General features: G+C 43.4%; 1 protein-coding gene and 1 long non-coding RNA gene across 6 annotated transcripts in view; one reads left to right on the top strand and one right to left on the bottom strand.

The window, feature by feature from the left end:
* The window catches only part of LOC115175995 (angiopoietin-1), an 80058-nt gene that overhangs the window by 53413 nt on the left and 2454 nt on the right, over positions 1–24191 (top strand). For 4 of the 5 annotated variants that reach the window (XR_003872136.1, XR_003872134.1, XR_003872133.1 and 1 more), the window contains exons 8-9: positions 12923–13053; positions 16680–18029. Coding sequence is in view for 1 of the 5 variants with exons in the window: in XM_029735704.1 (XP_029591564.1) it covers positions 12923–13053; positions 16680–16843 (295 nt within the window). In the remaining 4 variants the exon portion in view is untranslated. Of the gene's footprint in view, positions 1–12922; positions 13054–16679; positions 19201–24191 lie in introns of those variants that run through there. The other variant, XM_029735704.1, reaches the window with a different exon arrangement.
* LOC115175996 (uncharacterized) lies at positions 10096–10405 on the bottom strand. Its single transcript, XR_003872137.1, has 2 exons — positions 10318–10405; positions 10096–10188 (listed from the first exon to the last, which is right to left on the bottom strand). It is a non-coding gene; the product is annotated as an uncharacterized LOC115175996 (long non-coding RNA).

Below are 24191 nucleotides of genomic sequence, written 5' to 3' on the forward strand. Positions count from 1 at the left end.
TTGGAATCCGTAGATGGTCATTTAAATATGTAGTCCACCGGTGCACAAGCGTTGCCCATTTATCATAAACAATGTGAAGCTTTGCCAGGAAATGTTTGCTTTACTGCCAGCTCCTTCGTTGTGTCTTACTCTCAAGGCAGACAAATCGGTCTTGGTTAGAAAGAAGTGAAATTATTGCCCAGAGAAATATAAGATTCTAATCCTTAATCTAAATCATATACAGCAAGGGATAACTGTCACGTCTTACTGTTCTCCCTATTTTAATGATTTCCAAAGCACAGAGGCTGAGTAAGACTCTGCAAAACTGTTTTATTCAGTATCCAGCCAGCATAATAAATAAAATATAATAAAGATATTAAATCAATACATCGTAATGTAGATCTTGGTTATTCAAAGCATATTTGTGAGTAGGTAGTTGGAGAAGTAAGTCATTTAGCCTGGTTCTCTTCTCAGGGTGTGACATAGTCATTTCCAGATGACACAGTAGCAGTGCATTATGGGATTGATGCAGACGTCTTGGAGAGTCTATGCAACTCTTCCCTTTACATTGTGTTGAAGCTTTGGTTAATAATGATGTTTGTGCTGGCAATAGCTTGCATCCATATAAACATGAAATCATCTGAGGAAACAGTATCAGTATCTCATCCATATTACAGCAAGGGAATACGGTGTTTGTGAAAATATTATCACTTGTTCTGTCTTTTAAATATGAAGCAGTGTGTGCAGCTACTTTTCGTCTTAGCGATTGCTTTCCTCCACCATATTTTCCCATTATGCAATGTCTTATTTCACCCCAAAAGGACAATGCCTACCATGCCCATATTACAATATACTGTAAACTGGCGTCAACAATACTGCTTAACGTCACTGTACAAATACTGTTGACATTGTTGAAAGAGTATTTACGGGCTGACCTTGTAGCTCAGAACTACACAGCTCCCACTGAACCATGACCACACAGGCTTGAGAAATTTGCTTTTTGGTTTTCGCTCCATTGTGAATCAGGTTACCATAATTGCTGAATGTTATGTCTCTCCGTAAACCATACAAAGGAGCAATCTATATAATGGACTGAAATTGTTAGCTTGGTGAAATAGCGGGTTGCAATTGAAATAGTGTGTTGTACAGTAATTTAGTCATGACCCACAAATAGCATTGTAGTTAACTCCATTGTATCAACACATTAGTTTGATAACACTCATGTATCAACATTTACAGAATGGGTCTCAAAATTAGGTCTTAGACCCTGTGAGGTGTCTTTTTAGAGAAAGATGGAGGGAGGAAAGAGCAGGAAAGGAAATAAAGACTGATAGAGAGAGAGAGAGAGAGAGATATATATATATAAAAGAGAAAGATGGGAAGAAAGAAATTCTTACCGCAGAGGGGCAGGGAGGGGAAATAGATGTTAGATGTCCATAAAACAGCCAAAATTTGTGGGGACCATCATTCAAATGACAGAATACATGAATTTAGTTACTCATCTGTTTACACATTATCGATGTCTATAATTCCTAAGAATGTAACAATCAGCTCAATGGATTTGGGTTCAAATTGTAATTTACCTAAGAGGATCAATACTGTCCAACAACAGCATTACTTACTGTTGTTGGTCTCATCAACCATTCACACTGCCAATCTGTGGACAGATCTTATTTCTAATCATTTGTGTCTAATCTTGTTTTACTAAGTTTTGTATAATCATATTCGAAGAAAATGATGGTTGTAAATTGTTTAGAAGGTGTGCTGTGAACCAAAACATCAATGTTGTTGCAAAGTGACTAACAAATGGATGGGGCCTCACATGAAAGTTTTTCGTTTCCAGGATATGTTTTGTGTGTGTGTGTGTGTGTGTGTGTGTGTGTGTGTGTGTGTGTGTGTGGACTGGGAGGTCAGGGAGAGTGTTTCCGGGGGTCGGCCGGGCATGAGATAGCTCCACATACATGTTATTCCTCATGGGACGGGGTCAAGTAGACAGCCATCAGTCAGGGGTCAGAGTTGATAACATGACACACGCTACAGAAGGGCTCTGACCCATGTCTAACATCCTTTTCAACATAAGTCTGAGAAGTGGCCCTGTACCACAGTTGCCCAAGGGAGACTTCTGACATATTAACAATGCATATTGAAGTACTAAATTATGGAACTGTTTAGGCTACTCGTTAATCCTTTATAAGCTATTTGGAGTTTCAATAAATATAAAATACTAACTACAATAGGAGTTATTTAGGATGGTACATTTTTCTACATTATAAACAGAATATTTCTTGCTTTTTAAAATATTTTTTCCCCCTTTTCATGATATCCAATTGCGATCTTGTCTCATCACTGCAACTCCCCAACGGGCTCGGGAGAGGTGAAGGTCGAGTCATGTCTCCTCCAAAACATGATCTTAACACCCACTTGCTTAACCAGGAAGCCAGCTGCACCAATGTGTCAGAGGAAACACTGTTCACCTGACGACCGCAGTCAGCTTGCAGGTGCCTGGCCCGCCACAAGGAGTCGCTAGAGTGCGATGATCCAAGTAAAGCCCTCCCCGGCCAAACCCTTCCCGAACCTAGACGATGCTGGGCCAATTGACTGGGATCGAACCCCAGGCTGTAGTGATGCCGCAACACTGCGATGCAATGCCTTAGACCGCTGCGCCACTCGGGAGGCCTATAAACAGAATCTTTGCAAGGATTCACATGTTATTTTGTGCTTGTATGCATGTACCATACCGTATTTGGGTCAGGGAATGTGTGTCTGAGTATATTTTACTGCATTTATGCTTTAATGTTACATGTGAGGATTTAATGCAGCACCCTAGGCATTGAATAAAACCATCAACTCTGGAACATTTTAAAATAAAACTATGTTAAAAAGCTGTATGGGAGTTGCTAAACGTATGCACAAGTGAGGTTTACAGCTGAACACTCTTCTTCTTCGCATGTACGCCAAAATCCTCTCCGTTGGAGAAAAGCACTATATGTTTACTCTTCAACTGACTGTTACATCTTTATTCAATATCCTTCCTCTCCAACCAGCCAAGTTCCCTAAATCCCGGGATTTCTCCATATGTTAATGGTAAGATCCCGGGTGGAATCAGACAATCCCCTCAGATGTATTTGATGTAGGGATTTGGAGGAGGACTTGGCAAAGGGGGGATTCTCTAGCTCGGCTGTGACCCCTCTGTCCTAGCCTCGCACTGAGATGGGATCCCTGATACCCTTAACTCCTAGAGCTCAGTTTACTCATCCAACACTCATCCGCACTGCAGTCTGCCTGACATCCAGAGTACAGTGGGGAGGCAGCAACGCTGAATACTGTCTGTCTGTAAATCAAATGCTAAGGTAGCTGTGTTCAACGTTATGTTGTAAATATACAATTCAAAGATGATTTAAGTGAGAAGCTGTAGTACTATTCTGATATTTTATTGCCCTTCCTGTTGGGTTGCGGTTTAAGGTTCTACTTGAAAGGCATTAACAGGGCATGCATACAGTATTATCTACCTCAGTGATTACAGTTGGTGTCAACTTGGCAAGTAAAAAATGGTGAGTGTGTGTGCACATACGTCTGTGTCCGTATGTCTGTCTGTCTCCATGGTGTTATTTGACACCCAGCGGCAGGCGAGCGAATGGGCTACAGCCAGACACCTCTGGGTAGAAAGTGATCCATTGAGCATGGTGATTAACCTCTGCTATGAGCCAATCAGGCTGCGGTTTAGCAGGCTAATGACTGCCAGGTGTGCAACAACCCGCACTGCCTGGACCTCAGCAGGTTTGGTCGTCTCCAACCTCCTTCTCAGACAGATAAAAGGAAGGAAGCCAGCAGGCTAGGTTGAACTGTGTCAGTCAAGAGATGAAAGACGTAAATTTGAAAGACTGCCACAATTAGTGTTATGTTACACACATAAAAGGAGAGAGAAAAATACACTTAAACCAGTATGTAGTGTAGGATAACGGGCTTTAGAGTCATCAAAATGTATCAGTTGTAGTCAGCCAGAACATGTTCTTTTTTCCCTCCAAATATTTAAGATATTTTCCCAAGTTGAGACCATCTTTTGTACAGGCATACATAGTCTATATAACAAAAGTACACGTGGTCTCCCGAGTGGCGCAGCGGTCTAATGCACTGCATTGCAATGCTAGAGGCATCACTACAGACCCGGGTTCGATCCCAGGCTGTGTTGCAGCCGGCCGCGACCGGAAGACCCATGAGGTGGTGTACAATTGACTCAATGATGTCAGGTTAGGGGAGGGTTTGGCCTGCTAGAATGTCCTTGTCCCATCGCGTTCTAGCGACTCCTTGTGGCAGGCCGGGCGCATTCATGCTGACTTCGGTCGTCAGTTGTACAGTGTTTCCTCTGACACATTGGTGCAGCTGGCTTCTGGGTTAAGCTAGCAGTGTGTCAAGAAGCAGTGCGGCTTGGCAGGGTTGTGTTTCGGTGGACGGATGCCTCTCCCGAGAGGGAGTTGCAGCAATGGGACAATATGGTAAGTACTAATTGGGGTAAAAAGTACAAAAAAATATATTAAAAAGTAAATGTGTATGCTACATGTTATGATGTGCTTCAAACATCTCTGGAAGAATCCCTTCAGAATGTCAGTACATACTATATAATCAAATATGACACTGATACTGTATGCTCTCATTGGCTGGCCTTCACTACATATCCATCACCAAACCCACTGGTTCCAGGTCATTTATAAGTCTTTCCTAGGTAAAGCCACGCCTTATCTCAGCTCACTGGTCACCATAGCAACACCCACCCGTAGCACGCGCTCCAGCAGGTATATTGTACTGGTCATCCCCAAAGGCAACACTTCCTTTGGCCGTAATCAAACTATGATAATTCCTATGGAAAGAAGAATGTTCAATAGGAAACCGATTTTAGCAGGTGCGTCTTGTCTTCATGGCGCACCCAAACACGAATTTCCAAGACTGTGTCCCTGTACTAAAACCGATGAAAAAAAGGTGTAAAAAAAAAAAAAAGGTGAAACCAAGTCTGGGGTGAACCAAGGGCTAAATCTGTTCTTAGTTCTACATTTTTTTAATGGAGCATGCTTATTTAAGATGTTAAGGAAAGCACCTTTAAAGAGCAACCAGGCATCCTCTACTGACAGGATGAGGTCAATATCCTTCCAGGATACCCGGGCCAGGTCGAATAGAAAGGCCTGCTCGCTGAAGTGTTTTAGGGAGCGTTTGATAGTGATGAGGGGTGGTCGTTTGACCGCGGACCCATTATGGACGCAGGCAATGAGGACGTGATCGCTGAGATCCTGGTTGAAGACAGCAGAGGTGTATTTAGAGGGCAAGTTTGTCAGGATGATATCTAAGAGGGTGCCCATGGTTACGGATTTAGGGTTGTACCTGGTAGGTTCCTTGATAATTTGTGGCACGTCCTGACCATAGAGAGCTCGTATTTTTCTATGGTAGAAAAGTATGTCAAGGCGTGACTGGGGTGTTTTGTCTAGTTTATTTATTTCTATGTTTGGTTCTAGTTTCTTTTTCCTATGTTGTTTTTTTTGTCTAGTTCGCATTTTCTATGTTGTGTTCTAGGTTCTTTTTTCTATGTTGGGTTTTTTGTCTAGTTTACATTTTCTATGTTGTGTTCTAGGTTCTTTTTTCTAGGTTGGGGTTTTTGTATGATTCCCAATTAGAGGCAGCTGGTCATCGTTGCCTCTAATTGGGGATAATATTTAAGTTGTTGTTTTTCCCACTAGTGTTTGTGGGAGATTATTTTGAGTTTATGCATGTAGCACCTCTTCGTCACGGTTTGTTGTTTTTGTTTATAGTTTATTGTCTGTCTTGCATAGTTTCACATAGAAATAAAGATGTGGAATGATATGCACGCTGCGCCTTGGTCTCTTTCATACGACAACCGTGACACTTTGTGTGAGATTGAGGGCTTCTCGCTTAGATTGTAGGACGGCCGGGGTGTTAAGCATATCCCAGTTTAGGTCACCTGACAGTACGAACTCTGAAGATAGATGGGGGGCAATCAATTCACATATGGTGTCCAGGGCACAGCTGGGGGCTGAGGTGGGTCTATAACAAGCGGCAACGGTGAGAGACTTGTTTCTGGAAAGGTGGATTTTTAAAAGTAGAAGCTTGAATTGTTTGGGAATAGACCTGGATAGTATGACAGAACTCTGCAGGCTATCTCTGCAGTAGATTGCAACTCCGCCCCCTTTGGCAGTTCTATCTTGTCAGAAAATGTTGTAGTCAGGGATGGAAATTTCAGGATTTTTGGTGTCCTTCCTAAGCCAGGATTCAGACATGGCTAGGACATCAGGGTTCGTGGAGTGTGCTAAAGCAGTGAATAAAACAAACTTAGGGACAAGGCTTCTGATGTTAACATGCATGAACCTAAGGCTTTTACGGTTACAGAAGTCAACAAATGAGAGCGCCTGGGGAATGAGAGTGGTGCTGGGGGCTGCAGGGCCTGGGTTAACCTCTACATCACCAGAGGAACAGAGGAGGAGTAGGGTAAGGGTACGGCTAAAGGCTATAAGAACTGGTCGTCTAGTGCGTTCGGAACAGAGAGTAAAAGTGATCGCCGAGTGATCATAGGGTCCAATGAGTTGCAATAGGTGAGTCAAGGAGCCGATTCAGTAGTCTCTACTACACTAGGCGAGCTGGAGACACGGCGATTCAGACAGCTAGCGGGCCGGGGTTAGCAGATGGGCCTTCGGCGACGTCGTAACGGAAGAGCCTGTTGAAACCCCCTCGGACGATTACGTCGGCAGACCAGTCGTGATGATCGGCGGGGCTCCATGTCGGCACTAAAGGGTCCAGGCCAATTGGCGAAAGAGGTATTGTAGCCCAAGAATTAGCTGGTGGACCTCATTGGCTAGCCGGGAGATGGGCCTAGCTCGAGGCTAGCTCATGGATAACTGGTGCTTGTTTTGGGACAGAGACGTTAGCCAGGCGTAGGCACTCGGATTGCAGCTAGCTAGCTGCGATGATCCGGTGTAAAGATTCAGAGCTTGCGGTAGGAATCCGGATATGTGGTAGAGAAAATAAAGTCCGATATGCTCTGGGTTGATATTGCGCTGTGCAGACTGGCAGGTATTGACTGAGCTGAGGCTGACTGGTGTCCGCGTTAACAGTGAAGACCGCTAGCAGTGGCTAACTGACTACTAGCTAGTTAGCTGGCTAGCTTCTGATGGGGGTTCCGGTTCTAAAGTATAAAAATAGCAGATCCTTACCACATTGGGTGAGGCGGGTTGCAGGAAAGTATATTCAGTCCATAGATGCAAAGTGAGAATTAAAATATATACTAAATATATCAAGAAAAAAACGAGGAAAACGATATTTACACAGGACAAGACAAAACACACATCCGACTGCTACGCCATCTTGGAACAAATCTGTGAAGTCTTGGAAATGGGCTGTGGCCCTTGCCTATCCACAGGTTGTTTATCTGCAGTCTGACATGTCTCGCCCGTGTGGAGGGGAAAGACATATTTATGTTTTTTATTTTGCAGTGTTTGGGGAGGAATGCCGCCTCCACTGAGCACCCCTGATGTATGGACCTCTATGGCACGCGTGACTTATAGCACTTTGGGGCTGTGTTTTTTCCCCCAGCTAGAGTGGAAGTCTCTGTTAAATGTAACTGTAGCTGAGCATTGGTGGTTTGATAGAGCCTTACAGATACAGGAACTCAATTACTGCTAGCTTCATTGCAGGCAGAAGGGTGAATTCAATCCAAACTGCTCTGTGAAATATGCTGCATAAATGCAGGTTTTAGGTAAGCCTAATGCAAGTGGTTGAAACAGAAGAGAAGTGAGATAGAATTGCTGCAATCTATCTTGATGCAGCATGATGTAATTCAGCCAGCCTACATACTTTGTAGGACCAATATGGCCTAGCTGTAAAGTGTTGTTCTGTGCTTCTAAACATGGTGTTGTAGTTTTGACTTTACACTAATGATAGTGTTGCCCTAATGCATTTCATCATGCATCTTGGAGTGGGCTTTAAAAGCATTGTTAAAGACTGCAGGCAGGTTGGTTCAGTGGACTAGTCGATGCATACCGTGTCATTTGGCGCAGTAGAATACTCTATTTGGTTCAGCAAGGATGTGCTGACTATATTTTGGGAAAGCTTGGTTATTGTTGTCCCTTCAAGTTTCAAATGATCACTTAGTTTCATAAAACAACAATGCTCAACTGACCCCAATTCTGGTCACAAGGTAAAAATCTGTCATTCTGCCCCTGAGCACGGCAGTTAACCCACTGTTCACCGGGCGCCGAAGACGTGGATGTTGATTAAGGCAGCCCCCCGCACCTCTCTGATTCAGAGGGGTTGGGTTAAATGCGGGACACATTTCAGTTGAATACATTCAGTTGGACAACTGACTAGGTATCCCCCTATCCCCTTTGCAATACTCCAGAGTCCTTTCCTTATTGCGATTGAAATCAAATCTGCAACAAAGAGGTAATAATGATGTGTAGTATTAATACTATTACCATTTGTATTCATTTTGAATATATCCTAATACCCAACATCCGGCAATGAAAGAGCACTAACAAACCAGCATCCCCTTTAGACATTAACAGAATGAGATGGCAGGACACCAACACTTCCTCCCTCGGGGTGTCATTGAGAAAGCCCAAATCAATCTCCCACAATCCAACATTGTGTTTATTAATGAGCCTTGGCCAATCTAATTTGCTCAAGAGCCAATCAGATCGGCTCGGTTGGCCCTCAGAGGCTTTAAGGTCCCGCATCGGTTGCGCAGATGTTTGACACTAGAGATGAAATACAGCCTGTGACATGACACGCTAAACGTTTCTGCCGAGAAACAGAGACGGCAGAACAACTGTACTCACACAGGAAAACCGTCTCTTCCTCTTGAGCGACTCTGTTACTGCTGCCTCGGATCGCCCTACTTATCAGTTGAGTACATAATAGACACAACATGACAGGACGCAGATGTCAATTGAGTTGGATTCGCTGGTAAACTGTCTGGTAAATACACAACACACCCAATCAATACAGATCAAAACGATTTAAAGGTCAGACGAGTGTCATGCGGAGAATCCTTCTTCATGGCGTGTCTTGGCGATGTTTCTGTGTGCGGTCATAAGGCTGTGTAAATGTCTTCTAAATACACAACTGTGTCTGTTCTTTATCAGAGCAGTAGCAAGCTACATCCTGGATTGTGTGGGTCAGGAATTAGCAGAAGTTACACTGCCAGGAAATAGAGCGGCGTTTTGTGATATGAGTAGTATAGGCCCTACGGTAGAGTATCTGTGAGGACTTCTGTAGTCTTGAAGGGTCAGAAGACTCACTACTCCCATCACACACACACACACACACACACACACACACAAACACACACACACTCAACTCCGACCCCCCATAAATGCACACTATTTCATCACCTCACTACCATGTTCAATTCATCCAACCTTCCTTTGATTCAGATATAACCACTAATTAGAGCCATGACTCTCCACTACATAGTGGAGAGTCATGGTTTGGTTTAGTGCATGGTATTGGTTTAGTGCATGGGTCGGCAACCCAAAATGTTGAAAGAGCCATATTGGACCAAAAAAACAAATCTGTCTGGAGCCACAAAAAATTAAAAGCCTTATATAAGCCTTATAATGAAGGCAACACATGCTGTAAGTGTCTATATTAGCTAAATTAGCCTACTATCAAAATGATAAGTAGGCTACAAATACATAATGAGCATTCATGATTAAACGTTTATTTTACCTGCAGCGCATCCTGGAGAGAATGACGCACCACGTGACTACTCTGCTGTACGATGGTGCTTTAAGTTTAACTTCCATTATAATATTAATGTATTATGTTTCGTTGCATTGATGAAATTATAGAAATACAATACAGAAATCAGATTTTTGATGTCATTTTTATTTTAGGATTCGAAAAAACAACAAAATGTGCAACGTGCATAATAGGCCTCCTGTAATTTCAGACCTCCCCATGGAAATAAAATGCAGTCCTTTTCAATCCTCAATAATACGATACAATCCTCTTCTCTTTTCCCCCTTATCTGGGCAACAGACAGAGTGCAATAAAACAGCAGCCTTTTGAAAAGGTAAAGTATATCAAATTAAAATAATACAGTTTAAGTTCGATTTCTGTGCATTATCCTCTTCTCTTTAGTTTTCTGCAAATGTGCAGCAGCTCCTCTTCTCTTTTGACACGCACAATACAATGCAGCCATCCTCGGACCTGAGCAACAAAACACAATAATATCCCTATGTGTCATTCCAAATATATACTGACAAAAATCAGAAATCACTTTATAAAAACAGCCCCTTTGTTACTAAATATGTGCCTATGACAGGATTGTGTTCTTACCCGTTTAATGTGACTTCTGTTTTTGGACATCACTGGACAGCTTCTCAACATCGGGCATGTAAGATGTAACTTTAATCTTCACGCAGGACTGCAAGCTCTCATCTGTGAGGCGGGTGCGGTATTTGGATTTTATGTAGTTCATGTTTGAGAATATCTGCTCGCACAGGTATGTTGATCCAAAGATGGATAATACTCCAAATGCATATTTCTTCATGTTCCTATAACTGTCAGGAAGAATGGAAATGTCTTTCCACGTTACTCTTTTTGTTATTTGACAACTTCTCATTACAAAGCAAACATGCAGGCAATCCTTCCGCATTGGCAATGAAAGCAAATGATTCGGTCCAAGAACTGTGGAATCCTCTGTTCTCCTCAGCTATCTTTCTCTTTTTCCCTTTGGGATCCATGGCCCATGACACACCCGCCGGTTTGTTTGCAACAGCCACCTGTCTGGCACTACGCCGAGCTGAAAGAAACGTGTGTCGCAGGCTATGACGTAAATCTTCATTGACTGAAATGTTGAAATTAAAAATTTATTATACACATTTTTACAGCATTGGATAATAAATTATATTAAAACAAAAAATATATTCACACCATCTTTTTCCATTTTCATATTTTTGAAAAAGCTCCAGGGAGCCACTAGGGCAGCGCTAAAGAGCCGCATGCGGCTCTAGAGCCGCGGGTTGCCGACCCCCGGTTTAGTGGCTTAGTTGAATTCCCAATGACAATGACATAGTCACTTCTTTCACCTCTCTCTGTACAAATCATCCATCTACACAGCTGTCTAAAGACTGACTCCAAGAATACACACCACTGACCGTTGTCTCCACTTCATGAATCTAACCTGAAACCACATAGCTACAAGCAGAAGTGTCAGTCAACCACATTTTGAGGGGCAACGGAATTGATCTTTGCATTAATTCGTTGCACATAGATTTTGTAAGATATATTTTACCGCCCTTCGGTTTCATTGGGCATGATGTCTCTGGCTACACACTTTTCTTATCCACAACATTGCCACCAGTTCGAGGTGCATATTGCAGGTAAAGAAAAACAGCCTATCCAACCTTTCTTATAGGAAAAAACACAACTTGACTAAGACTTGTTACCCGCCTACTCCCCTGTCCATTCCGATTGACGGCAATGGATCTCAGGAAATTATTTTGCTCAACAGAACATGTTTCAGAGTGCAGAGCAGACACATTGGCAAGGTCCTCTAACAGTGTTTCTTGGCTCTGAGAGTCCATCTTTGGGGAGAGAAAGCTCTTAGGCATGTGATAACGTGGGTTAGAGAAGGGCAGGCCAAAGAATGAGCTCCTAATGATGCAGGTCACCGCAGGATAGAGAAGACCCACAATACAGCATTTCTGCTCTCATACCAAGAGTGATTTTACAATTCGCAACGACAAACCCTCAAGTGTGTTTAGACACATATAGTCCCTATTCGTTTCCAGTTGAGGAGAATTGTTAGGGGCTGAGTGGCGAGAAAGATCGAGTCGGATCTGAGAAAGGTAGTCACGGAGTGGGTGGATCGATGAGGAAAACTCTGAGGTGTATGGATTGGAGTCATTGACTCTATTGGATAATTGAATCAATAGTCAGCGAGCTTCCAACGTTAGTCGATGTCAAGTATCCTAATGACATCGTAGCGCAAATCTCAATTTGAGATGCAAGAGTACGCTTGTCAATCACCTCCTCAATCGACACTGCCTTGTGGCCTTGCAATGCCAGTCACTCAACCTAAAAATAGAACACCACAAAACGCATTGTTCTGGGGACATGGCAGATGTCCGTGGATCAGCATGAGACAGCAGCCCAACCCCAGCCACAGTGCCCCCATACTGGGGCTCCCTCATGCTGGTCCCGCCTCCCCATCCTGTATGTTGCCCACTGGTTCACTGCGTCTCTCACCAGTACAGCTGGAGCCCTGGTTGATTTACAGGTTCCACATGTGCAGGTTAGACTGAGCCGCCCTGCAGACAGCAGGCCTGCCATACTGTAACATGCAGTGTCTTAGGGTTAATATGCTTTCTCTCCACAAAAATAACCTGCTATACGGTAATAGTAATCGGCCTGTCATAGTAAGCGCAGGAGGCCTCTGTGATCATTCTGTATGAACACAGGAGGGAAGGGAGTGGGCATAGTGCATACACACAAGGAGGGACATTATGCATCTGAGACATACAGGACTAGGACCAGTAGGAGGAGAGTAACAGTATGTAGCCTACTTGGTGGTATCTCAGTGGGCTGTACCTGGGTCAGCCCTTAATGACTTGGTCTTTGGTCTCTCTGCTCCTGTTATACTATAAATGGCTGCTCTGAGCCCTGCAGGTGAAAAACGTACGTTCCAGACAACTCTGTCGACCCTTCTCCCTCTTTTCTCTCTCTCTAATGCGTTTATGTTGACTCAGGTGAAGAGACTGTTTGCAGAGCACATGCACACAGTCAATCACTGCTGAAAATATAACTCTCTCAGGAGGTCTCTTACAGTGTGTTATGTCTTCTCTCCCTCTAAACCCCCTCTTCTATTCCGTCCTCCTCTTCCTGTATTCTTTCCCACTCTCCCTTCAATCCCCGTATTCTGTCCTCCTCCTCCTCTCAGACTGTTCCTGAAGAGTCACAGTGGGACAGCGGGCAGGCAGAGCAGTATGGTGATCCACGGGGCAGACTTCAGCACCAAGGACATGGACAATGACAACTGCATGTGCAAGTGTGCCCTCATGCTCACAGGGGGTAAGTACCAGTGTCCCCATAATGCACCACACTGCAGTGTTGAAAATATAGTTTACCAAGCTACCAGTTACGTCACAATGGAAGAAGATAAGCTACACTAAAGCTACCCTTAAAGTTACTTTGAAAAAGTAGTTTACTACATCCAAACTACCTAGGGATAAATAATCATATGTAAAATCTGAAATGTCATAGACTACAAATTGAAAGAACAGGTCACTCTGGGGTCATATGTTAAAATAATGTGTCATTTAGCCTAATCAACACAAAAAACGATGTTTCAAGTGAGAATTAGGCAGGTCTGATGCCGAAAAAGAAAGACAATTCTTGCCTACTTCACCCATAATGCACTATTTAGCAGTAGAGGCTGCTGAGAGGAGGACGGTTCATTATAATGGCTGGAATGGTGCGAATGGAATGGCATCAAACACCATGTGGCATCAAACACCATTCCACCGATTCCGCTCCAGCCATTACCAGGAGCCCGTTCTCCCCAATTAAGGTGCCACCAACCTCCTGTGCTATTTAGTGATCGGGCAGGGGAGACCACATAATGCACCACACTGAGAGATGGCACAAGAAGAGTCCCCACAAACCACCACGTCATGGCAGAAAGGAAGATTCATCTTACACTGAACAATAACATAAATGCAACAAGCAACAATTTCAACGATTCTACTGAGTTACAGATCATATATGGAGATCAGTCAATTGAAATGAATTCATTAGGCCCTAATCTATGGATTTCACATGACTGGGCAGTGAGTGAGTGGGTGAGTTTTTCCCCACAAAAGGGCTTTATTGCAGACAGAAAGACTCAGTTTCATCAGCTGTCCAGGTGGCTGGTCTTTGACGATCCCGCATGTGAAGAAGCCAGATGTAGAGGTCCTGGGCTTGGGTGGTTACCTGGGGTCTGCGGTTGTGAGGCCGGTTGGGCGCACTGCCAAATTCTCTAATATGACATTGGAAGCGGCTTATAGTAGAGAAATGAACATTAAATTCTCTGGCAACAGCTCTGGTGGACATTCCTGCAATCAGCATGCCAATTGCATGCTCCCTCAAAACTTCAGACATCTGTGGCATTGTGTTGTGTGACAAAACTGTGCATTTTAGAGTGGCTTTTTACTGTCCCCAGAACAGGGTGCACCTGTGTAAAGATCATGCTGTTTAATCAGCTTCTTGATATGCCACACCTGTCCGGTGGATGGATTATTTTGGCAAAGGAGACATGCTCACTGACAGGGATGTAAACACATTTTCTGAATCTTTTATTTCAGCTCATGAAACATGGGACCAACACTTTACATGTTGTGTTTATATTTTTGTTCGTATAGTAATGCATCCTGGTCAACTGTCTAGAGAACTTGGTTCTACTACAAGACCAGCATGACTCCGCCTAGCTCAAACCCTGACACTTGGTTGGGTTATTTTGGCACGGACCTGTGCATGTGGCATTGTACCACAGTACAGAGTAATGAGGCGTGTGTGTGTGGAGCTTACTGCATCCTCTAACTTCTGCACCCACCACTCCACACAACAGCACATTAGGGGTTTCAAATGAGCACCACAAATGTCCATGAGCCGGGCACCAAGTGTCAGGGAGATTTCAAAATGTCAGTGGAGAGTGGGGACCCTAGTCACTGTATGACAGTTCCCCAGTGGAGGTCTGGGCTTGTAGACCGCTTATGGTCGATGGCAGGAGAAGCAAGACAACATTGGTGATCGGGCAATTCTATCCACCCCGATCTAAGGACCGCATATTTTCCTCATTCAACCAGCCAGTCTCACAATCCAGCAGTGTGCTTAGCAGAGCAATGACTTAGATTTTTTTAACCATATTCACTCTACTAATATTTACATAGTATCAGTGCAGTAGTAAGCGGTGGGGGAAATAGACACATTGAGAAAAACATTAGTAACCAAAGAGGAGGAAAAGATTAAGAAAGTAAGGTCAGTCTTAACAGGGTCTGTTGAAGTATGGTAATTACTTACATCAGAGGAGGTTGGTGGGAGGAGCTATAGGAAGACGGGCTCATTGTAATGGCTGGAATGGAATAAATCAAATATTATCAAACGCATACACCAAATGGAAACCACATGTTTGACTCCGTTCCATGTACTCCATTTCAGCCACTAAAATTAGCCCGTCCTACTATAACTCCTCCCACCAGCCTCCACTGACCTACATACAGTGTATTCGGAAAGTATTCAAACCCCTTGATACAGCCTTATTCTAAAATTGATTTACTCATCAATCTACACACAATACCCCATAAATGACAAAGCAAAAAAAGGCTTTTATACATTTTTGCAAATGTATAAAAAAAACGTAAATATCACATTTACATAAGTATTCCCCTCCCTGACCCTTGTCCCCCGATTGCTCAATTTGGCCAGGCGGCCAGCTCTAGCAAGAGTCTTGGTGGTTCCAAAATCCTGTCTCGGAGCTCTAAGGACATTTCCTTCGACCTCATGGCTTGGGTTTTGCTCTGACATGCACTGTCAACTATGTGATCTTATATAGGGTCTGAATACTTATGTAAATAAGATATTTAAGTTTTTAATTTGAAATACATTTGCAAAAATTTAGAAAAACCTGTTTTCCATTTGTCGTTATGGGGTATTGTGTGTAGATGAGGATTTTTTTGTATTTAATCAATTTTAGAATAAGGCTGTAATGTAACAACATGTGGAAAGAGTCAAGGGGTCTGAATACTTGCCGAATGCACTGTACATACATACAGTACAGTCATACTGAACAGACCTAACCCAGACCTACTGAATGTTCACTAGTGTACTGAGGTGACAATGACAAAAGACTATCCGGTTCTGGAAACAGATCACCAACTGTTTCTAGCAGGGGCAGCTGTTTTTACAAGATAGTAAAAGCTCGGCCCTGGAAACACAAGTCACAGGGAACCAATGGGAAACCTTTATCAACGTGACACCCATGCTAAAGACAAGGACAGCGGTACTAACTGTGGGACTCAATGGTAGGTCTTCTGTGAAATGTCACAGCCCAAACTGGCACTGACATTTAGGCCTGAGGGAAGGCTATGCCCCAATCTCCGATTGACACGTCACACCAGCCACACTATGCCTCCCTGAAATGGAAAGATTTGTGTTGCTCATTTTCATGTGCTATTTGGTGCTAGCAATATATTTTGCTGAAATTAGTAAGAGGATAAAAAGTACATGCAAAGGTTAAGCAAGAAGAAGAAAGGGGTGCAACAGCATCATATGTAGGAAATGCAATTCTTACAAATGCCATTCACAACAGAGCCTATTTGAGCCCATGCACCTTTACTCTTTCTCTAAATACCATTGGGTGTAAACAGATCCCAAAAGTGGTTAACAACCGGTATCGGCATCCCCTGTGTACCTACACCACAGTGACCCGATACCTTTGTGATTATGTCTGAACCACTGCTAGTGTTGGAGTTCACATTGGCCCACTGTCAAGGTTCAACATTACAGAACCAGAACAGAGAAATTCAATGTGAAGTTTACGGTCCTTCTTTAAGCGTTTCATACACACTAATGTCTGTTTTTGTCATAGGGGTTTAAAAAAAAATCTCATTCTCTCCCTCTGCATCCCCCCCGGCCCGCCCCGTTCTTACTCTGCCCAGGTTGGTGGTTCGACGCCTGTGGCCCGTCCAACCTCAACGGAATGTACTTCACCAAAGGGCAACACGTCGGGAAGCTAAATGGCATCAAGTGGCACTACTTTAAGGGTCCCAGCTACTCGCTACGAGCAACAACCATGATGATTCGACCACTGGACTTCTCATAGACATCAAGTGCATCTGAAATGGCACCCTATTCCCTATATAGTGCAATACTTGGTTCAAATTAGTGCACTATATAGGGAATAGGGTGCCATTTCAGATGTAGTGTTAGACCTTCTGCCCACGCTCTCTGCTAGACCAATGGGACAACTATATTGGGAGGAACACTTCCTGCTTTACCCTGTTACTATTGTCTCACCGTAACGATTTTGGAGTTTGTGCGGAGGTGAACTCTACACCACCTGGCTGTTGCTTGGTAACTGTACTCCAGGAGTCAGCCTGGAAGTGTGGTTGGAGAGAAGAGGGCTTGTGGAACGAGAGGGGTCCCGTCTTATCACATAGCTGAACTGTGAGTGTTGAACTTGCTGCGGTTGGAGGACATACTGCTTTGCTCTTTTTTATATTTGAGGCATAAACTCAAGTAGAGTTCACCTCTCAGCTCTCACCCCAGGCCTGTGGACTACTGGACTTCTCTCCTTTTTGGGAACTAACTGCAACATCGCAGCTCTGTCTGTATAAGTAGACTACCCATAGACTACATGAGAGACTGCATAGACTCTTTCACACTACATGACTCCCTATGAACTCTGTGCATCTGGAATGTCCTCACAAACATATGGGAGATAGACACATTTTTATAGAGGTGTTGCACAAAGACATTGGAACAATGAACAATTTTGTATTTCATGCTTTTTATTCCTATATAGCCTAATACATTTGGAATGACGTGATGTTTTTTTTTTACATAAGTCTCTCTGGATCGTTTCTGGAGAGGAAAAACCACAAGCTTACAGCTTACAAGGTCACTTTCAATATAAAATGTTGATCTTATATGTATTGCGGTCGCCAAAGGCAGTTCTGAGAAAAAGTATGGCTCAGTATACGGTTTTGCTGCCACTTATATAGTTGTTGTCCTGACAGAGTGCAATGATTATCCTCAAAGTTCAGGTTGCCATGTTATTATTGGATTTGGCCACGGATGGGGATTTATCTGCATTTGCTATTGGCTGACAAACAACCAATGGTTGCCAAGGCTCAATATTTGTTGATCGTCATTCCTCACTTAAGTACGAAAAAGAACATACTGTAATGAATGCAGGTTGCATGTAATATTAAGGCATTGCCATACAGCAACTGGTAGAACTGTGTATGAGAAGGACAACATTATTTGTTATACCGAACCAATTGAAGGTAGTGTATATTATCTCATACTTATCTTTATCTTATGTATATTTGTATGATAATGTTCAGTTTGCCATCTCTAGTATTGTTATATATCTAGCCCCCTAAAACATATAGACATAGATGGTGTAATTCTTACTTTCCTGAGAGATTTGGAATCCTTTGGTCATCAGATTTGGATTTTACATTTGAAAACACTATAGTATTGTGCAATAACAAAGTGTAGATGATTTGGACCATTCCGACCACACATAAAACCCTACCTAGAAATTGTGTGTGCTTGGATCGGCGCCATTAGAGTAAAATATACTCATCTACTCAACAAATGTGTTATCGGTTTAAATGTTATGCTGTCTACAATGACTCAATCCACAATTTCATAAATGTTCCCTTCAAATGGTACTCCTCAGTTTGCTTTGCTTTTGCAATCCTATGGTTTTAAAAAGGGGAAGAGGTTATGTTATGAGTAATCACCTTTTTATGACTTTGGAGGTGCTATAGGGCCTTGACAGAAATGTGGTCTGTCCATATTTTGAGCTCTAACCACTGACCAAAAGACAAGTCCTGTTTTATTGGAAACACCCCACAATGTCCCTCAAATGTTTCTTTGCTTAGACAGACAACCGCACTGAACCCTGGATCCAGACAGATCTCTCTCTCTCATCAATGCAGCTTAGAAACGGTTGTTTTAATAACGCTTAGCCGAGGCGTAAAATGGATGACTCATTTAAGTGTAGTGTGTGTACTTGTACTGCATTACTACCAGCATGAAACAAGAAATAATGTATGGTTTAATATACAGTATTACTAAGGGTAGGCTACATATACATGTTGAAGAAAGACACATGGTATCTGGAACTCATTACTATGAAATTACATGTTTTTTAACATACTCAAATTGTATAATTTAATGAGTGCATATGTAAAATTACTTTCCTGAGGAAAGCTACTCCTTTTCGTTTTTTGTTCCTCCAGAATCACTGTGGTGTTTGAAGTTGAGCATAAAATATAGAAGTAATAATAATAACAGTTGAGAAACGTGCCTTAAATGACTCTGCTTTTACCTCATTAAACTGTAGATTTGCTATTTTATTTAAACTACATTTTTTTGTAACAAGTGGTCAAAATGCCATGTTTTTGGACGAAATAAAAAAAGCATGTGATGCACTAATGTTTTCAATCTGGTTATGCATTGGGTGTTTTTTTATGTACAATGTGTTGATTTTGAAACTGACCGCTTTTGGAGTCACATTACAACGTATTCATTCACATGTCTCTTTCACCGCAAGTTCCCACTGGGCACACACTGGTTGAATCACTGTTGTTTCAAAGTAATTTTTCAAAGCATTGTGACATGGAATCAACGTGGAAAATACATTGGATTTGAAAAAAGTTATCAACCAGCACTGTTTTCATCTATTTTCAACCAGCATTGTAAAAGTTGAGATTAGGGTAAAACGTCAATTTAAATACATTGACTTAACAACCTGTTAGTCAGGTTACATCAATCTAATTTCAACATAATCATAAGAACTATGTATACGTATCACGACTCAGGATAAGACCCAGATACAGTCAGTTCGAATCACAGATGTTTATTGACCAAACAGGGGGCAGGCAAAAGACAGGTCAAGGGCAGGCAGAGGTCAGTAATCCAGGGCAGAGTCAGTAAGGTACAGAATGGCAGGCAGGCTCGGGGTCAGGGCAGGCAGAGGTCAGTAATCCAGGGCAGAGTCAGTAAGGTACAGAATGGCAGGCAGGCTCGGGGTCAGGGCAGGCAGAGGTCTGTAATCCAGGGCAGAGTCAGTAAGGTACAGAATGGCAGGCAGGCTCGGGGTCAGGGCAGTCAGAGGTCAGTAATCCAGGGCAGAGTCAGTAAGGTACAGAATGGCAGGCAGGCTCGGGGTCAGGGCAGGCAGAGGTCTGTAATCCAGGGCAGAGTCAGTAAGGTACAGAATGGCAGGCAGGCTCGGGGTCAGGGCAGTCAGAGGTCAGTAATCCAGGGCAGAGTCAGTAAGGTACAGAATGGCAGGCAGGCTCGGGGTCAGGGCAGTCAGAGGTCAGTAATCCAGGGCAGTGTCAGACAGGTACAGAACGGCAGGTGAAGCGATGGAATTCACACTTCTCTGCTTTCACAAAAAGCTGGTTCTCCAGGAGGCGTTGGAGAACCTGTCGAACGTTGAGCGCGTGTTCTTGGGCGGAGTGGGAAAGACGAGGATGTTGTCGAGGTAGACGAAGACGAACCGGTTGAACATGTCGCAGAGAACATCATTAACCAGAGCCTGGAACACAACTGGGGCGTTGGTAAGGCCAAATAGCATGACCAGATACTCGTAGTGACCGCTGGCCATGTTGAAGGCAGTCTTCCACTTGTCCCCTTCCAGTATCCGCACCAGGTGGTAGACGTTCCATAGGTCCAGCTTGGAGAACACGGTGGCCCCCTGGAGCTTATCAAAGGCCAAGGAGATGAGTGGTAGCGGATAGCGGTTCTTCACCATGATGACGTTGAGGCCCCGGTAGTCAATGCACGGGTGCAGGGCTTTGTCCTTCTCCACAAAGAAGAACACTGCGCCGGAGGGGGAGTCCTTAATGTACAGTAGGTCTCCATAGCCTTGGTCTCCGGACCCAGTACAGTCGTCCCCGGGGTGGAGTGGTGCCTGGAAGAAGGTCAATCCCGCAGTCATAGGTTTGGTGCGGCGGAAGCGAAGTGGCCGTGCCTTAATGAACACCTTCCGGATGTCCTGGTACTCCTCGGGAATGACGGAGAGGTCCGTAGCAACTTCCAAACCCCCAGGAAGACGTCCCGGGGCAGGCTGGTCTGACTTCAGGCAATGACCATGGCAGAACAGGCTCCAGCCCATGATGGCACCAGCAGACAAGTCAGTGAGGGGATTGTGTCGCTGGAGCCAAGAGAATCCCAATACCACGGGAACCTGAGGAGACTTAATAAGCAGGAATTGGATCGTCTCGCTGTGGTTCGCTGACACACGTAGGTTGATGGGGGTGGAATTGTACATGCGCCCGTCCAGCGCTCTAATGTCCATGGGAATGGAGAGGGACTGAGTGGGGTTGCCCAGCTCGGACGCCAGGGTAGCATGCATAAAGCTCTCAGAGTCGATGAGTACCCAGAGAGATTTCGACTGGTTCCCCAACAACAAAATGGCATGAAAAGGGGTGTGAGTAAGGGGAGAGGAAAAGAAATGACCAGTAGTCCCGCAATACAGGCAACTTAATGTGAAGCCTGTATAGCCGTTCGGCTGGATACAGCCTTGCTCTGCCTACTTGGATTGGCTCGGGAAGAGGTGAAACGGCAGACTATGGAGACTCTCGGGGGAACTCGGGTAGCCTCGGGTTCTCTCGGCAACGGAGCCTTCGGGGACTTCCGGGATGCCTTGGAGGCAAGGTGGACTCCTTGGGCGGGCGATTGAAATCGAATCTCCTCTCCTTCCTTCGTTCCCGTAGTCACCCATCTATCCGAATGGTCAAGGCGATGAGCGAGTCGAGATCCGTCGGTATTTCCCGTGCTGCAAGCTCGTCCTTTACTTCCTCCGATACTCCGTGCCGGGAACATGTCGAACAGCGCTTCCGGTTCCAGGCACTCTCAGCTGCCTACGTGCGGAAATCCACCGCATAGTCTGCCACACTGCGGGAGTCTTGCCGAAGTTAGAACAACTTCCAGGCAACCTCTCTTCTGGACAATGGAACAAAGTAGCCACCCTTTGCCTTGATGACAGCTTTGCACACTCTTGGCATTCCCTCAACCAGCTTCATGAGGTAGTCACCTGGAATGCATTTCAATTAACAGGTGTGCCTTGTTAAAAGTTAATTTGTGAAATTTATTTTCTTGTTAATGCGTTTGAGCCAATCAGTCATGTTGTGTCAAGGTAGGGGTGATATACAGAAGATAGCCTTATTTGGTGAAATACCAAGTCCATATTATGGCAAGAACAACTCAAATAAGCAAAGACAAACAACAGTCCATTGTTACTTTAAGACAAAGGTCAGTCAATACGGAAAATGTCAAGAACTTTGAAAGTTTCTTCAAGTGCAGTTGCAAAAATCATCAAGTGCTATGATGAAACTGGCTCTCATGAGGACCGCCACAGGAAAGGAAAGCCCAGAGTTCCCTCTGCTGCAGAGGATAAGTTCATTAGAGTTACCAGCCCAAATAAATGCTTCACAGAGTTCAAGTAACAGACACATCAACATCAACTGTTCAGAGGAGACTGCGTGAATCAGGCCTTCATGTAAAATATATTTTGATTTGTTTAACACTTTTTTAATTACTACATGATTCCATTTGTGTTATTTCATAGTTTTGATGCGTTCACTATTATTCTACAATGTAGAAAATAGTAAAACTAAAGAAAAACCCTTGAAATAGTAGGTGTCCAAACTTTTGACTGGTATTGTATGTAAAAGTGATATTTCATTTATTTATTTTTTTATACATTTGCAAAAATGTATAAAAACCTGTTTTTGCTTTGTCATTATGGGGTATTGTGTGTAGGTTGATGAGGATAATTTGTTTTAATCCATTTTAGAATAAGACTGTAACGTAACAAACTGTGGAAAAAGTGAAGGGGTCTGAATACTTTCCGAATGCACTGTATACCTTTCATAATATTTCCCCTAATGTTATTAGCCTACCTCCTCTTTCTCTCTCTATTGTTGCTTCATTCCTTTCTCTCTTTCAACAGTTAAATGAAATACGTTGTGTTGTCCTTATCATAGCATAGACTATGCTGCAGCAAATGCAGGCCTACCTGCCACAAGAAAAAAAGTCGTTCTGAGATGAAATGCAGCACTAACCTTTGATGATCTTCATCAGATGACACACCTAGGACATTATGTTATACAATACATGCATGTTTTGTTCAATCAAGTTCATATTTATATCAAAAAACAGCTTTTTACATTAGCATGTGACGTTCAGAACTAGCATACCCCCCGCAAACTTCCGGCGAATTTACTAACAATTTACTAAATTACTCACGATAAACGTTCACAAAAAGCATAACAATTATTGATTGTCTGATTATTTCTGGCTGGGTACTCTGCTGACATAATCTAATGTTTTGCTTTCGTTGTAAAGCCTTTTTGAAATCGGACAGTGTGGTTAGATTAACGAGAGTCTTGTCTTTAAATAGCTGTAAAATAGTCATATGTTTGAGAAATTGAAGTAATAGCATTTCTAAGGTATTTGAAAATCGCACCACAGGATTCAACTGGCTGTTACGTAGGTGGGACGATTTGGTGCCACCTGCCCTAGAGAGGTTAAAATACATTTTTATGCTATGTTTCTCGTAAAAAAGCGATAATATTCCGACCGGGAAACCCTGTTTATGTTCAAAGACAGAGAAAATAAAAACATGGTGTTGCCTCGTGCACGCGCCTCAGTCTCATTGTCCTCTGATCGACCACCATCCAAATGCGCTAATGTTTTTCAGCCAGGGCCTGCAAAGACATCATTCAGCGGTTTGCCGCCTTCTGAGAGCCTATGGGAGCCGTAGGAAGTGTCACGTTACAGCAGAGATACTCAGTTTTCAATAAAGAGAGTGTAGAAGCCCAATAAATGGTCAGAGACGGCACTTCCTGTAAGGAATCTTCTCAGGTTTTTGCCTGCCATATGAGTTCTGTTATACTCACAGACACCATTCAAACAGTTTTAGAAACTTTAGGGTGTTTTCTATCCAAAGCCAATAATTATATTCATATTCTAGTTTCTGGGCAGTAGTAATAACCAGATTAAATCAGGTACGTTTTTTATCCGGCCGTGCAAATACTGCCCCCTATCCCCAACAGGTTAACTAGTCAAGTCAGTTGAGAACAAATTCTTATTTACAATGGTGGTCTACACAGGCCAAATCTGGACAACCTTGGGCCAATTGTGCACCGCCCTATGAGACTCCCAATCACGGCCGGTTGTGATACAGCCAACCTAACAAAGAAATACATTTGACGATACAATTCTCCCCCTACCCTCCTTCTTGGCAAGAGCCTATTGTCCTGCTAATAGCCCATAATGGCACTGTACAACATGACAGGTTGGGAGTAGGCTACAGTAAGAGCAAAATAATCCTAACATTTCCACACCCTAATTGTAGTCTAACCAATACCCAAATGGAGATTCAGTGAAAATAATAATCTCATTGATTTATCAAGACCAAT

This window comes from Salmo trutta, chromosome 36, assembly GCF_901001165.1.
Source record: "Salmo trutta chromosome 36, fSalTru1.1, whole genome shotgun sequence".
Classification (NCBI taxonomy): Eukaryota; Metazoa; Chordata; class Actinopteri; order Salmoniformes; family Salmonidae; genus Salmo; species Salmo trutta.